General features: G+C 32.7%; 1 protein-coding gene across 4 annotated transcripts in view; it reads right to left on the bottom strand.

Moving 5' to 3' along the window:
* Positions 1–13,946, bottom strand: part of LOC118184626 (uncharacterized) — a 142,716-nt gene that overhangs the window by 53,051 nt on the left and 75,719 nt on the right. For all 4 annotated transcript variants that reach the window (XM_085806892.1, XM_085806895.1, XM_085806893.1 and 1 more), the window contains exons 6-7: positions 8,375–8,607; positions 4,688–5,182 (exon numbers count right to left, since the gene is read on the bottom strand). In XM_085806892.1, the coding sequence (XP_085663018.1) occupies positions 4,688–5,182; positions 8,375–8,607 (728 nt within the window). The remainder of the gene's footprint in view (positions 1–4,687; positions 5,183–8,374; positions 8,608–13,946) is intronic.

Below are 13,946 nucleotides of genomic sequence, written 5' to 3'. Positions count from 1 at the left end.
ACCATCCATCGATATTTGTAAGAGTTTTGACAAGTCTAGTTTTTCAACACATTCATAAAATTTGGATAAAATAATTTCACTTGTTGCATGCCCTATAAATGCAGAAGTAAGGTACTGAGTTCTGACCTTATTTTCGTGATGCCAGTACCTCACATAAATATCTAGTTGCTTCTTTTGATTTGCCAGATTAACAGTCTCATCAAATAGTAATGTAAAAAACTCAGCATTTTTACAATGCTTTAGTAACAAAGTTTTAAAATAAGGGCCAAGACCAAAACAACAGATAAACACATTTCTTTTCACCACATGAAACATTTTAGTGAATAACGGCCCAATATCATCGCACAATTTAAAAGAATAGTGGCTTTTGATGCACTTAAAAGCCCACAATATTTCTGCATCTGTAACTTCAGATTTGAAAAGAAAAGAATTAATTTTATTATTTTCTACACTTATTGATGTTGAATTAGCAGTTCCATCTTTTCCTGAAGTAGATAGTTCTTCTAACTTGACAAAATTCATGATACTGATAGAAGAAACTCCGCAGTTGAGAAGGGAAAGATGTTTTGCAGCTAAAAAGGGCACTACATGCAAGGCATTAGTAAAATTAAGTAGCACATATATATGTATATAATATATATATAAAATAAGAAATCTATATATATAATAAAAAATGTATACTGAAAATATACATATATATATATATATACACAGTACAAATTCAGAGATCTGGACATGCAATATCTGGAATGATCTAAAATCCGGACCTCAAAGCCACCACCAACCAATTTTTTAAGGCTTTTTTGGAGGGAAGGGGTATGTTTTACGCATGCGCATTAGATTTTTTTCTTCATCATAAAAAAACATGTCGGAAATCTCAATTCTTAATCTCTTTGGCGCTAAATAAAATATCTCATTATTGAAGAAATAATTATTTTAGCATAAATTTGTGCGATTAGTAACTTGACTCCATAGCTGCGTATCTGCTTGGCATAATCTCATACCAAAACATTTGTTCATTTTACAGCAACTAATATTTTATATCCTTGATGCCGAAATCGCGAATCATTATTTATTGTATTTTGCTTTCATCACCGCATGTTTATCAACGGATGACAACTTGAGTGATGACTCATACAGCGACGCCAAACAGAGTATTATCCGATTACAGAAGTTTAATGCGCTAAAATGTTGACAAGGGGAGATTTAACAGAAATTTCTTTCCTTATGCTAAAAATAGATTTTGTTAATGATACTCATAGGACAAACGATTATATTTAGTGCTATTTCAATTAAGAATAACTGATTTGTTATTCACATAAAGCCAGAACCAGCGCCAGAGCTCGCATGGCCGCACCAGGCGGCAGAATTTAGGGAAGTTAAACAGAAGTTTTTCATTGCGATGACAATGCCCCAATCCTAAATCAATTAACGGAGGGCGAAATCTGTAGTATGGTTCTAAATCCAGAAAATACAGCTACTGATAGTGAAGAAAGTAACAGACAGGTTACTGAACGAGAAAAAATTTTGATCGACAAGTTATTCGGAATTCTCAACACAGCAATTACAGGACTTGAACAATGGAACTTAATAACTCAACAAGAAATTATATGTCTATAGTATTAGTCTAAAGTATTAGCAGAGAAAACAAATGGAACAACTCACATTGAAAGAAATGTTTAATAAAGTAAACATATAAATATTAAGCTCTTTTCTTTTGTAAATTTTGATACCCTTTAAATCATAAATGGTTCATTATTTCATAAATCATGATTTCATATTTTCAATTTTATAATTTCTACGTGCCATCTTAGTAGATTTAAAATGATCTAATATCCAGAAAAATCTCAAATCTGGGATCACTGAAGTCCCGACCTCGGACTTTATACTGCATAAATATATAATATATATAATACGGAATGTATATTTTCAGTTAAACTTCTACCCAATAACTTTAGTAATTCATGAAAGTTAATTTTGCGTCTAGTTAATTCAGGAAAATTAGTTTCAATTAGTTGTTTAAAAATATTAAAAAATTTTTAATTAGTTAGTTGTTTTCAACTAATAATTGTATCGCCATTAGCAAAAATAATGCTTTACTATCAACAGCATAGGATTAAACCAAATACTTAATTGTCTATTGAAGCTTCAAAACGTATTTCCGAACTTCACTTTTTCTCGGCTAGCGTTACCGAATTACCTAAAATCAAAATGGAGCCAACAAATTTCCCGCGAAATCGATAACAGACCCTCTGCAGAAATAAACTCATAATCCCGATATCCCATACATATAGTATGTGCAAAAGAGAATAAACTCCGTAGAAGGTGATAAAAAATTAATTTATGGCTTAACCCCTTCGAGCTGGGTAGCGAAAACCCGAGCTTATCGCAGAGGCCGGCAGTGTCTTCCGCGAGCGTCTCTCCAGGGCAGGGGGCTTTTTTGCTACTAAGCCTAAATCCATGAAATTTCCGAAGTATCAACGCATTGTTTAATAATGCTCTATAGAGTATTTAAACGGCTTATGCTTTATAGATATTTATATATATATATATATACTTTAATTACCTTATTTCTTGTTTAAATGCATATTTTACACATTTTATTTTAATTACTCACCATTTTATGACTTTTAACATTATACATCTGGAAACTAAATATATTACTTAAAATTCTCTTTTCGTATGAAAAATTTGAAAACAGGGATCTACGTTACATTCCTTGAACTCGTAATAACTCATTTGCCGTTTTGGAGGATTTTTCCGGGAATGTGAACAAACGAAGCATCATCGTCTCATTTTCTTATCAGTCTCTTCTGAACAAAGTTTTGGAAAATGTCTTTTAGTTAATCTTTCAGAATCAATATCAGAATCAATATCTGAAATATTTTGCATCATTTCTGCTATTTCATGCTCTGTTAAACATTTTTGACGCTTCGACATTGCAAAGGGTAAAAACAGAAAGAATTCACGTCTAACAAGATATAATTATTTTCTAAAAACTGAACTGTAAACCGAAATACTCAACGCTTTAGCGCATATAAAACTTCTACTTACAATAAACAACTACCACGTGCGAATAAAGTGCGATTTAAAGAGACGTCATAAATCACGCCATTCGGAAACATTTAGTTCCCCGTTTGTTTATATAATCAAAAACACGTGTATGTGAGTCATGCTTCTCTCATTTCGAGTAGAAGGTCTAATGTACATGTATCTGAAACCATATGGACATACAGTGCCATCTTGTGGCAGAAATTATAGTTTGAAAAATGTTCCAGGACGCTGGCACAAATACGTGACAGTAGGTAGTAAACGGGAAAATGCTCTGTCACGCCTGCGTGTCGGCCGGTAGGTGAGTGTGTACGTTGCTGGCACGTAGACATGACAGTCGGCGCGAAGAGGTTAATTGAAACAAACATAGAAATTAAGCTAAGCAAAACTGTGTAAAAACAAAACTTAATTTTCATGTGAATTTTCAGCGCTGACTCTCCCATTATAGAAATTTCAATTTGTTTCAGACAAAGACCACATTTAGCTTTATAAGGATTGTCATCCATCAATATCCAGTCTTCATAGTCAGCTTGATGAAGCCACCGTTTATTGAAAATGCACTTTCCTGGCATCTCGTTCCTATTGGCGTCGAAAGGGTTGTGGCCTTCCAAGTTGGGATTGCTCTACTTTTGGCAAAATATTTTCAGAATCCCCCCTTTTTTTTTTCTCGAGCACCTTCATCATCACTTTCGCCTCTTAAAGAACTTCCGACTTCACGCTTTCGTCACAATCTGCCTAAATTTATGGATAACACCTGTTTCGAAAGATTGGGTGAATAGCCAATCAGACACCGATACTTTCATTTGGGTAGCTTTTTTTTTTTTTTTAAATCGTTTGCAAAGCAAATCCGCCAACAGATTGGTTAAGAACCATGCAATTTTAATTCCATATTCATGAGAAATCGCAATTCACACATAGAACGACAATCATTAGAAATGATAAGAAATGTCAAATGAGCAAAATTAAGGACCGTTTATTCATTTTGGCCAAAATTAAGGACTTTTAAGGACCGTACGAACCCTGTTTCTTATATATATATATATATATATTCCTGATTACTAGCAATTAAAAGATCTGCCACTCAAATTTACTTTAAGATTGAACATTTCTTGAAAATATTTATATTACATAAAGCTCATTTGATTACCGGATACACCAGATTCTTATATGTATATATAAGCTAACTTATATCAACATGGTCTAGTTACATTTCCCAGGAGTAACTTCCAAATATAGAAAAGGATTGAAATGGTTTCGTTGAAGACTCAAATAATTTTTACACACACTTAAAGAAATTTTTAGCTTATAAAATCCATCCAATTAAAGGGGTTTAATTAAAATATATATATATTAAAACATTACGCAGCTTTAAATTTGTTAGGAAAGAAAACCAGTAATAATAAGAATAAATAAAATAAATGGGAAAGAAATCTGTAATAAGCAGCAAGAATCAGTGTTAGCGTTAATAAATTTGCATTTATGCTAAGAGCTTCCTACAGAAGTGAAAACAGCTAAAGGTTTTTGTTTAACCTTCCATAAACTATAGCATAGTTATAGCAAAATAAGGATAAAACATTAAAAAACATCCAACTGAATAAATTTGGAAGAATTTTTTGGTAATATTCAGTATACATACTTTGTTAATGCTGAAGATTTCACTGCATTTGAAGTATCTAACTGATAATTATGTTCAGAAACAGCTAACTGATAATTATGTTCATTGTTTGCTGTATTTTGCTGAGAACATAGGTTTTTTTCAGTTTGTTTTACTATTTTTTCTGTAGATTTCTTTGGAAGCGCACTTTCGGGAGTATCTTCTATGTGAATAGTAGGTATTTGGGGAGTTTGTAAGGATTCAGACTGAAATAGATCTTCATATTCAGTTTCTGGTAGTGTTGAATAAACAAGTACATTTTGAGGCTTTAAAGTAAAAGAAGTCCCAGGTTCTGAAGCTTTTATTGCCTCAGAATCATCAGATACACTGTCTTCTGGAATTGATATGACATTGTCAGCAATTTTGCTTTCTGGAATTGATATTGTAACATAATTTCCATCACTGTGCTCTGTTGCTGTAATATACTCCAAAGGAATACCCAAAACTGATTCAGAATCATCACTGAGGGCTGGTGTCCTGTAACATTTCACATAAGTTAAAAACTTGCCAATTATTTTTTACATTAAAAAAACATTGACAAAAAAACTTAACAGCATTTAATTATTTATGAAAATAATGTAAAAAACAAGCACATCGGTTAAGAGTCACATCTTGGGGGGGGGGAACTTTTACTGCAAGATGTAAGTAACTACAAAGTTCCCTCTAATGAAAGCCCTTGAGGTGTAGTGGCTAGCAAAGCCATCTAGCAAACTAAATTTTTGATTTGCCTCTGGGGAATGGTGAAGTTGATTTTTGCACTGCTTACTTCAAAAATTTAATACTGTTAACAATGGCAAAATCCATACAAAGAAAGAGTGCCATTATTAACACATCGTTCAATAATCCTGAGACTAACTAAGAAAAAAACCCATCCATTTCAAAAAATTCACGTTTATTCATCAACATAATCAACATCAAGAGCTATGCAATCATTCCAATGCTTTTCTCTATACCATGCTTGTAAAACGATTTGTCCTTGTCTGCAAAATAAGCTTCAGTGGCAGTGATGACTTCCTCATTCGAACCAAATCTTTTACCCTGGAGCATCTTTTTCAGATCAGTAGTCGCTAGGGGCTAGGTCTGGGGAGTATGGTGGGTGGGAAAGCAGAGTGAAGCCCAACTTGTTCAATGTAACCAGTATTTGCATTGACTTGTGGCACGGGGCATCGTCTTGATGGAAGACGATTTTTTTTCTCTTCATGTGCGGTCTTTTTTTTTTTTTTCCGATTTCGTTCTTCAGATGCACCAGTAACTCACTGTAATAGGTACTATTGATACATTTTCCCTTTTCAAGGTATTCAATGTAAAATATACCTCGCACATTCCAAAACACTGATGCCATAACTTTGCCAGCTGACTGTTGCGTTTTGGGATGCTTTGAATGACTTTCACCGGCTGCACGCCACTCAGCTGACTGCCGCTTTGATTCTGGAGTGAAATAATGGATCCACATTTCATCCATTGTCACATACCGATGCAAGAAATCCTGTTTATTGCGAGTTAACAGTGACAAACAGCTCTGTGAATCGTCGACTCATTGTTGCTTTTGTTCCATTGTGAGCACATGTGGCACCCATTTGGAAAACACTTTTTTCATGCCCAACTTTTCAAGTAAAATCGCACACAGACTTCCAGTTGATATGTTTACGATCTCGGCAATCTCACAAACTTTCACTTTGCGGTCATTCATCACGATTTTCAACACTTGATTCACGTTTTCCGGAGTGACTGCTTCATTTGGCCTACCCGAGCATGCCGCATCATTTGTATCCGTGCAACCACGTTTGAAGTGAGCATACTGACGACAAATGGTTGTTTTCGATGGAGCAGAGACTGGATAACATTTTTCAAGCCATTGCTGAGCCTGGACGGTATTTTTGCCCATTAAATAGCAATGTTTGATCAACACTCGAAATTCATTTTTCTCCATTTTGTCCCCAAATGAACAAGTAGTGTCACTTTCACCACAGTACTGTGCTGTTTCCGGTCTGAAGGCCATGAAAATTAAGACACGGATCATTTGAAGGTTAGTTGTTTCAAAAAACAAAGTCAGGTTGATATTACTACGCCATCTGTTGGTTAGTCCCGAGACTTATTGAACGATGTGTTACAATTTAAATACCACATTTTACTCATGTACTCCCTCATTTTTTAATAATTTTAATATCTGAAACAAATGGCAGGAGCTGCACTGTATATATGAATTCTGAGGGAAGTAAGGAAGAATTTACATGATTAAAATGTATGCATAGAAAAATATGTTACTGTTCTTCAATTCTTCCTTTAATTTTCATATTACATGTGGCTATTTAGAATTTTATGCTACAAAAGAAAAAAGATCTTTGTTATGCTATATAAATTAAACCTGAAGATTCTTCTAACAAAGAACAATACATTTTAAAAACAACCAAGGAAGAAATTTACAGTGCATTATCAGCATCCATAGTACCTTCCTGTGAACAAATGGTTACAAGTATACTTTAAAATAATGAACTAGGGAATGCTGCTCCCTTGATATTCTATATTTATTCTATTTCCTCATCTTCATGGAGGATAAGATAAATGGCTTTTGCTAAATTTAGAATTTTGAAATATATTCAGTTGTATTTTAAGCTCCTCACTGGATTAAAAATTTATTCTAAATGGAAAGACCTGATAAATACCAAACACATTCACCATTGGTGTGCTTGTTTTTCATATTTTCACAATATCTCTTGCAAGCACATTATTCTGACTATCTGATTTTGATTATCATTTCACAAGGACAGATAGATACCACTTGGTCATGACAAATAACATACCTTCTACCTTATGAAAAATGATATAGGACAAAAATATAAAATTGTTAAAATATTGATAAAACTTGATTTAAGACATAACACACTATCCCCCCAAAAGTTCCCACTCAACAGGAATAACAATGGGGGGGGGGGGCACATCACCTAAAAGAAAAAAATGAATTCAAAGGTAATATCTAATTATAGCGATAAAACATAAATTTCCGACACTTTTAAAAAGTTCTCTAAATTTTTACACATCATTTTGCATTAAGAATAATTTCAATAAATTTAAAAAGAAATAAAATGCATTTACTTATATATATATATATGTAAGATAAAAATGTATGAATCAGAATTATAATATAACTATAAACATTAATTCTTCCTCTCTATTCTAAAATTGTAATAACTTCTTTGCATTGCGTCATTTCTAGATCACTCTATGATCGGCGCAGCTCTGATGACGTAATCATTGGGAACTGAAACTGTCCTTGTAAACCAAAACTTTTCTCTTCGCGTGCCTCCATCTTGCATAACTACGCTCTTCAGCTTTTGCCCTCTACTCTGCTAAGATGTAATTTCGCTGGCTTGCTTTCTATCTTAACAATATATAAAAATGTAAATCTTCTGTGGAAAGGCACGACTAGAGTGCCAAGTGATTGTGGCCACAAATATCAATTGGAAATAAAAATGGAATTAAAACTGCCTCGACTGCCAAGATCTTTAAATACTACGCAATCAAAATTCTTCTTCAATATGGATATAAGCACGCATCGACAGTGTTCCGTTTCTCCTTTGTGCTTTTAATATTACATATATATATATATACATATATATATATATACACACACACATATATATAGGCTTAGAAAAATAAATAAATTATTACTGAGGCTGAAGAGGCTCAAGTATACTCAATGGCTCCATGGCAGATGTGTTCATGGGGCTATTAAGACTTGAATCTAAAGGACATTCACTCTCTGTAGCATTTTCTAATTCACTTTTGCTTTCTGGAGACTTGATAGAAGGTGATGGACCAGAGCTCTGGACTTCATCATGATCGAAATCAGTAACTTCATGTATAACGGGGCCGAGAGGATTAACAATTTTATCTTGAGAAACCTAAATTTATAATTAAATTTTGGTTACAGGTATGACTAAAATCACTGGAAAAAATGTTTTAAATTAACACTTTTCAAGTACACTTAAATAAGTGTAATATAAAAATAATTCATGTAAGTTTTTATTAAAAAATACACAAAATTTATAAACCAATAACTCAAATTCAAAAATAAAATATATACCATTGGACAATCATAATATAATAAAGCACTAAAGGCTTCTAACATAATAACATGAAATTTTTATAACAATAAGCACAAGGGTTTCCTAAAAAAATTCAGACAATCAATTAGAAGGGATACCTCCAGTTATGTTAAAAAATCTGATTATTAAGAAACTAATTTTAGAAGGATATTAAAATTGTTTAATAGAGGGAGGCTCAAGGTAGCATATATATAAACATAATGAGTTATATGGTCTTTTACATATAGCATAATTTAATGTTTAAAAATCATAACCATAATTTAATGTTTAAAAATACTTTCCAACAAACATTTCAACAAGTGAACAAACTAGATTAATTCAGCCTTCATTTTTGATTATTGTTTCAGTTAAACTGCAAGTTGTTTCATGTTTTAAATTTTAATAAAAATAATTTTAGGATCACAATTAATGATAATGAACAAAACCAAAATTCTTGCCTCGGGATAGTTAATATATATCAAGAGAAAGCAAATAAATAATCTTTTACCTCTTAGCTCATAAGAGCAAAAGACAATTTTAATTTTGAAAAAGTTTTCCTATCACAACTAAAAAAAAGTTCAAAAGAAAAATAACCATTAATATAATTTCAACTTAAAATGAATTGTGATCTCCGAGAAACAACAATTCTGACACGAGGTATTGGAACTTATTAATATAGCATTAGAGGAATATATACTTCATGCTTCATAGAATAATCCAATATAAAGAAATTAATTTTAAAAGAATATTTTGATTCTTTCATAAATGCTCAGGATAGGCATAAATGTAACCAGACACATGGTCTTTGACATTTTAGCTCATTGCAGTAATGTGTAATAATGAAAAATATTTTTACACAGATTTCAACCAGCGAATGAAAAAACCGATTTTTTCTAAATCTAGCCTATTTTAGCTTCATTTAAATTTTAAATACTGCAAACTTAATAAAAATTATTATCTTAAAAAAATCTTTCAATTTTCTTGACAAAGAAAAAGAATGGTCTCAGAATAGTGTATACATACAAGTAATTAGGTAAATGGTCTGTCATGACTTAGCTCATCATAGCCAAATTGAGCTAGCAGTATATAAGTAACCACATTGAAGAAGATTTCTCTCTCTCTCTCTCACACACACACACGATTTAGAATGCATTACGAAAGAAGACCTCAATTCAGAAGTCATAAGTGGAAAACTGAAGACTACAGTTAATTGTACTTCAAGATGGAAACAATTATTTGAAAGCACATTCTGTAGATATTAAATAGCACAATCGATGGAATTTGCAATCCCACAAATCCATATAAAACATATAACACCTTAAACAATGCAAGAAATCATGGAGCAGTGAACAAGCGTTAGGCGACCGCAGGAGAGAATGTATTATGTATTAAACAGCTGGAGTTATTTACAACCTCGGATCCTTTGTTTCAATTCTGCACAGGATCCCTTTGTTACAATCACCGAGCAAGACCTTTAAAAATGATTATGTAAAGCAACTGCAATAATCATGAAGATTGAATACCCATTTTATTTTCTTGTACGAAGTAAAGGAAGTATTGTAATCGCCGAAAATTTCGGGTATCATATTTCATCAAAAATAACCATTTTGACCGCTCTCAATTCTACCTGAATGACATTTTTGCATTACATATGCATGCACAAACAGAATAAATGGACACTTTTTCCAAAAATGGATTTGAAAGAGAATTTTTCATGACGTCTACACATACGTATCTCGCATAACTCAAAAACGAGTAGCCTCAGAACGTTAAAATTCTGTATGTGGGACTGCTACAATACATAGATGCACACCTCCTATTTTGTTTACAATAGGCCGGGCCAAAAGTATATATGTATATATATACCCACTCTGTTACCCGGCTTGATGAGCTAAGTTTTTTTATTCTTATGTGTTGGTAAACTGAGAATTTTTTGTTTTAAAAGTGACTGAATTATGTTGTACTTATGTTCCAGTTAAGGTTTTTATGCCTTTAATCTGCATGCAATAGTTGTAGAATGAAAACAATTTTAACGTTGTTTAAGTGCTACTGTGCCAAACAAAACTGCCTTTTGTTTATATTTGAAACTCTTAGCGGAATAGTGAATTTAGTCAGTTTCTGGCAGAGGGCAAAGTTTTCTGCACAAAAAAATCTGTCTTTTTGCCTAATTTTAAATGTAATTTTTTTAAAAAGTTTTTATTTAGTATTTTAGATTTTTCTGCCTTTTACAATTTTTAATGAAGGTGTTTTGAGATTTCTTTCTCTTTTTCTTTTTTCGTTTTCTTTCTTTCTTTCTTCTGTATGGAGTAACCAGGTAAGCGATCTTTCATGTTTGCTCTGATGATCTTTTCGATCATCAGAGCAAGAGACAATATTAAGCGTGAGACCTTTCAAGTGCAGTTAACAGGGGGAAAAAAAATTCAAGGCAGCAAACAAGCTTTTTATTCATAATTAACTGGAAAAAGCTGCTCCATTGTTAATTACATTTGTTTGGATGCTTTTTTAAGAAGTCTGAAAATATTAACAAATTATAAAAACTGTTTTAATTTGCCTTTGATTTGATGATTAATTTCCAGGCTGTTTCATATTTAGTAGCGAGCCATTATGATGCTCCTGAAAATTCAAACCTATATCCTGAATTTATCATCTTTCATCAAATATAGTTCAAAAAAGATATATAAAAATTAAAATACTCTATTGACATATTCTGTTAACAACAACAGATAACTAATCTCAATCTAAATTTACAACATCAATGCCTCCACATACCCATTCAGTTCTGCTATCAGTTTCAGCAAGGTAGGAGCTGGTTGGCTGAACGCGAAGCGACTTATCCTAATCAGTATCCTATAGATTTAGTTGACTTTCTAAGAGTGAGGCCTTATAATGAGGCACAGGTATACACATTTCAGGTTCTGCATGCCCCTATTCAGGAGTACTGCAGATTCAGACTTTTCCTTTCATGAATGATAATTCTCAACCTGATCCCAGGCTACTAGGCTAGCCACACTTCAACAAGCAAAGATGTCGATCAAATAGATTACCCAATACACATCTCTGCTCCAAACAGTATGTCTATAATGTCTCGCAGCATAGCCAAGAGTGTTGTGCCAGTACTACGACCATAGCCTCAGAAAGGATATCTGCCTCCCTAGAACAATGCTACTTTGACAAATTTCTATGTATGATTGCTATCCATATCAGCAGATTTAGAGTTTTGCATGTCCTTGTTCAGGGGTACTGTGGATCCAGATTATTTGCTGCACGAATGATATTCTCAACTTGATCTCAGGATACAAGGATAGCCAAAATTCATCCAGCGGAGACGTTGATCATAGAGATTACCCAATATACTTCTCCACTGCAAACAGTATGTCTATAGTGTCTTGCACGATAGCCAAGAGTGTTGCACCACTGCTATGATCAGAGCCACAGGAAGGAAATCTGACTCCTTAGAAAAATGCTATCCGATAAACAGAACATTTGCATTCAAACAGATCATACACATTATTAAATAATTATATTTTTGAGAAAATAGATCACATGAATTTTTTTAAAGCAACTTCATATCAGGAGCAATATCTTAGCCTTAATCAATTTGTAAACATGTCATACGCTTTGATAAATTTCTATGTATGATTGTCATACAGTAATTTATCTTATACCAAACGACAAGAGGTGCTTTAGCCACTAGCCTTCAATTTTGAACACAGTATATTATATCAAATTCTTTAGCTATGGCTCAGGATAGCGTATATATAAATGTAACCAGATAAAAGGTCTTTCATATTTTAGCTCATCATAGCCACAAGTGATTTTGACATATATTTTTTACCGATTTCAAGAAATCAACGAAAGATTTCTGTTTCAGTCCCAATTTATGATGTTATAGCTTAGCATAAACTGCAACTCTTGCAAAATATACAGTTATTAATTTAAATTTTTCTGAAAATAATTTTAGGAGCAACAGTACTCCACGAAGAATGAGAAAACTGGCAATAAAAGTGTTTATGTCATCATTTATGTACAGCAAGGATGTCAAATTCGAGGCCCACAACAAATATTTTTGCAGCCCGGACAATATATCGGCAAATAACAATATATAATAATAAAATAACATTTCAACGAAGAAAAAAATGAAATGTTTACTGCTAAGTAATTAACGATAATTTATTCAGTGTTGTTAGATTACTCACAGCAAGCTGACACACACACTACTTAAATAACAAATGCATGTGAGTAGCTTGCGTTCAACTACCTTCGGCTTTTGGAGGACACGTGCAGTCAGAACTTGTACGCATCGCCCGATAACTGAATGTGGCCAAACTCATGGTCTCAGTTTTCCAATCATAGTTTTGTACGATATTGGTGCATGCATGTGCATGCACTTTGCTTTATTATTAATTATTACTTAATTCATATTGTTACGGATTTCATAGTTATTTATTTAGTTAGTTTTTTTAATTTAGAAATGTAATTAGATTTGCTTCATGTTGCCTTAGCAACGCAGACGATTTTTGAAAAGACAGCTGCGTTGGAAGGTTAAAAATAGAACAGCGCATGCATTTAATACCTAATAAATAAATATCTCGTAATTGCTGTTGCCATCCACAAAAATCCAGATATTTATAGATGTTTCCAGTACATTCTCCTTTCTTAAGTGAGTTAGATAGTGAATATTCGGGTTTGTCCTACTATACCGAGGTACGTTGGTTATCTTGCTCCAAGATTCTCAAACAATTCTGGGATTTGACAGAAGAAATATGTCAGTTTTTAAAAACGAAAAATCAAGACGTACGTTTGTTTTACAATCCAATATGGATACAAGATTTATCTTTCATGGTTGATATCACCAAACAGTTAACCGATTTAAATTTATCATTACAAATAAAAGATCATATCATTACGAACATGTTTGACATAATTAAAGCATTCAAATGTCAACTAGTTCTTTGGGAAAAACAACTTAAAAATGAAGATTTGACGCACTTCCCGACGTGCAGCGTGAACAAATCAAGTTTAGATGATACTTGTTTGTATCAAAAATACACAGAAAAAATTGCAAATTTAACAACTGAATTTGAAACGAGGTTTAATGATTTTAGTTCAATCGAAGACAAATTTTTTTTTTTTGTTTTCTTCGATTTTCTCAATAA

The sequence above is a fragment of the Stegodyphus dumicola genome, chromosome 12 (genome assembly GCF_044657685.1).
Source record: "Stegodyphus dumicola isolate Sdum_Otavi_A_Nest chromosome 12, ASM4465768v1".
NCBI lineage: Eukaryota > Metazoa > Arthropoda > Arachnida > Araneae > Eresidae > Stegodyphus > Stegodyphus dumicola.
This window is presented reverse-complemented; position numbering and strand designations above follow the sequence as displayed.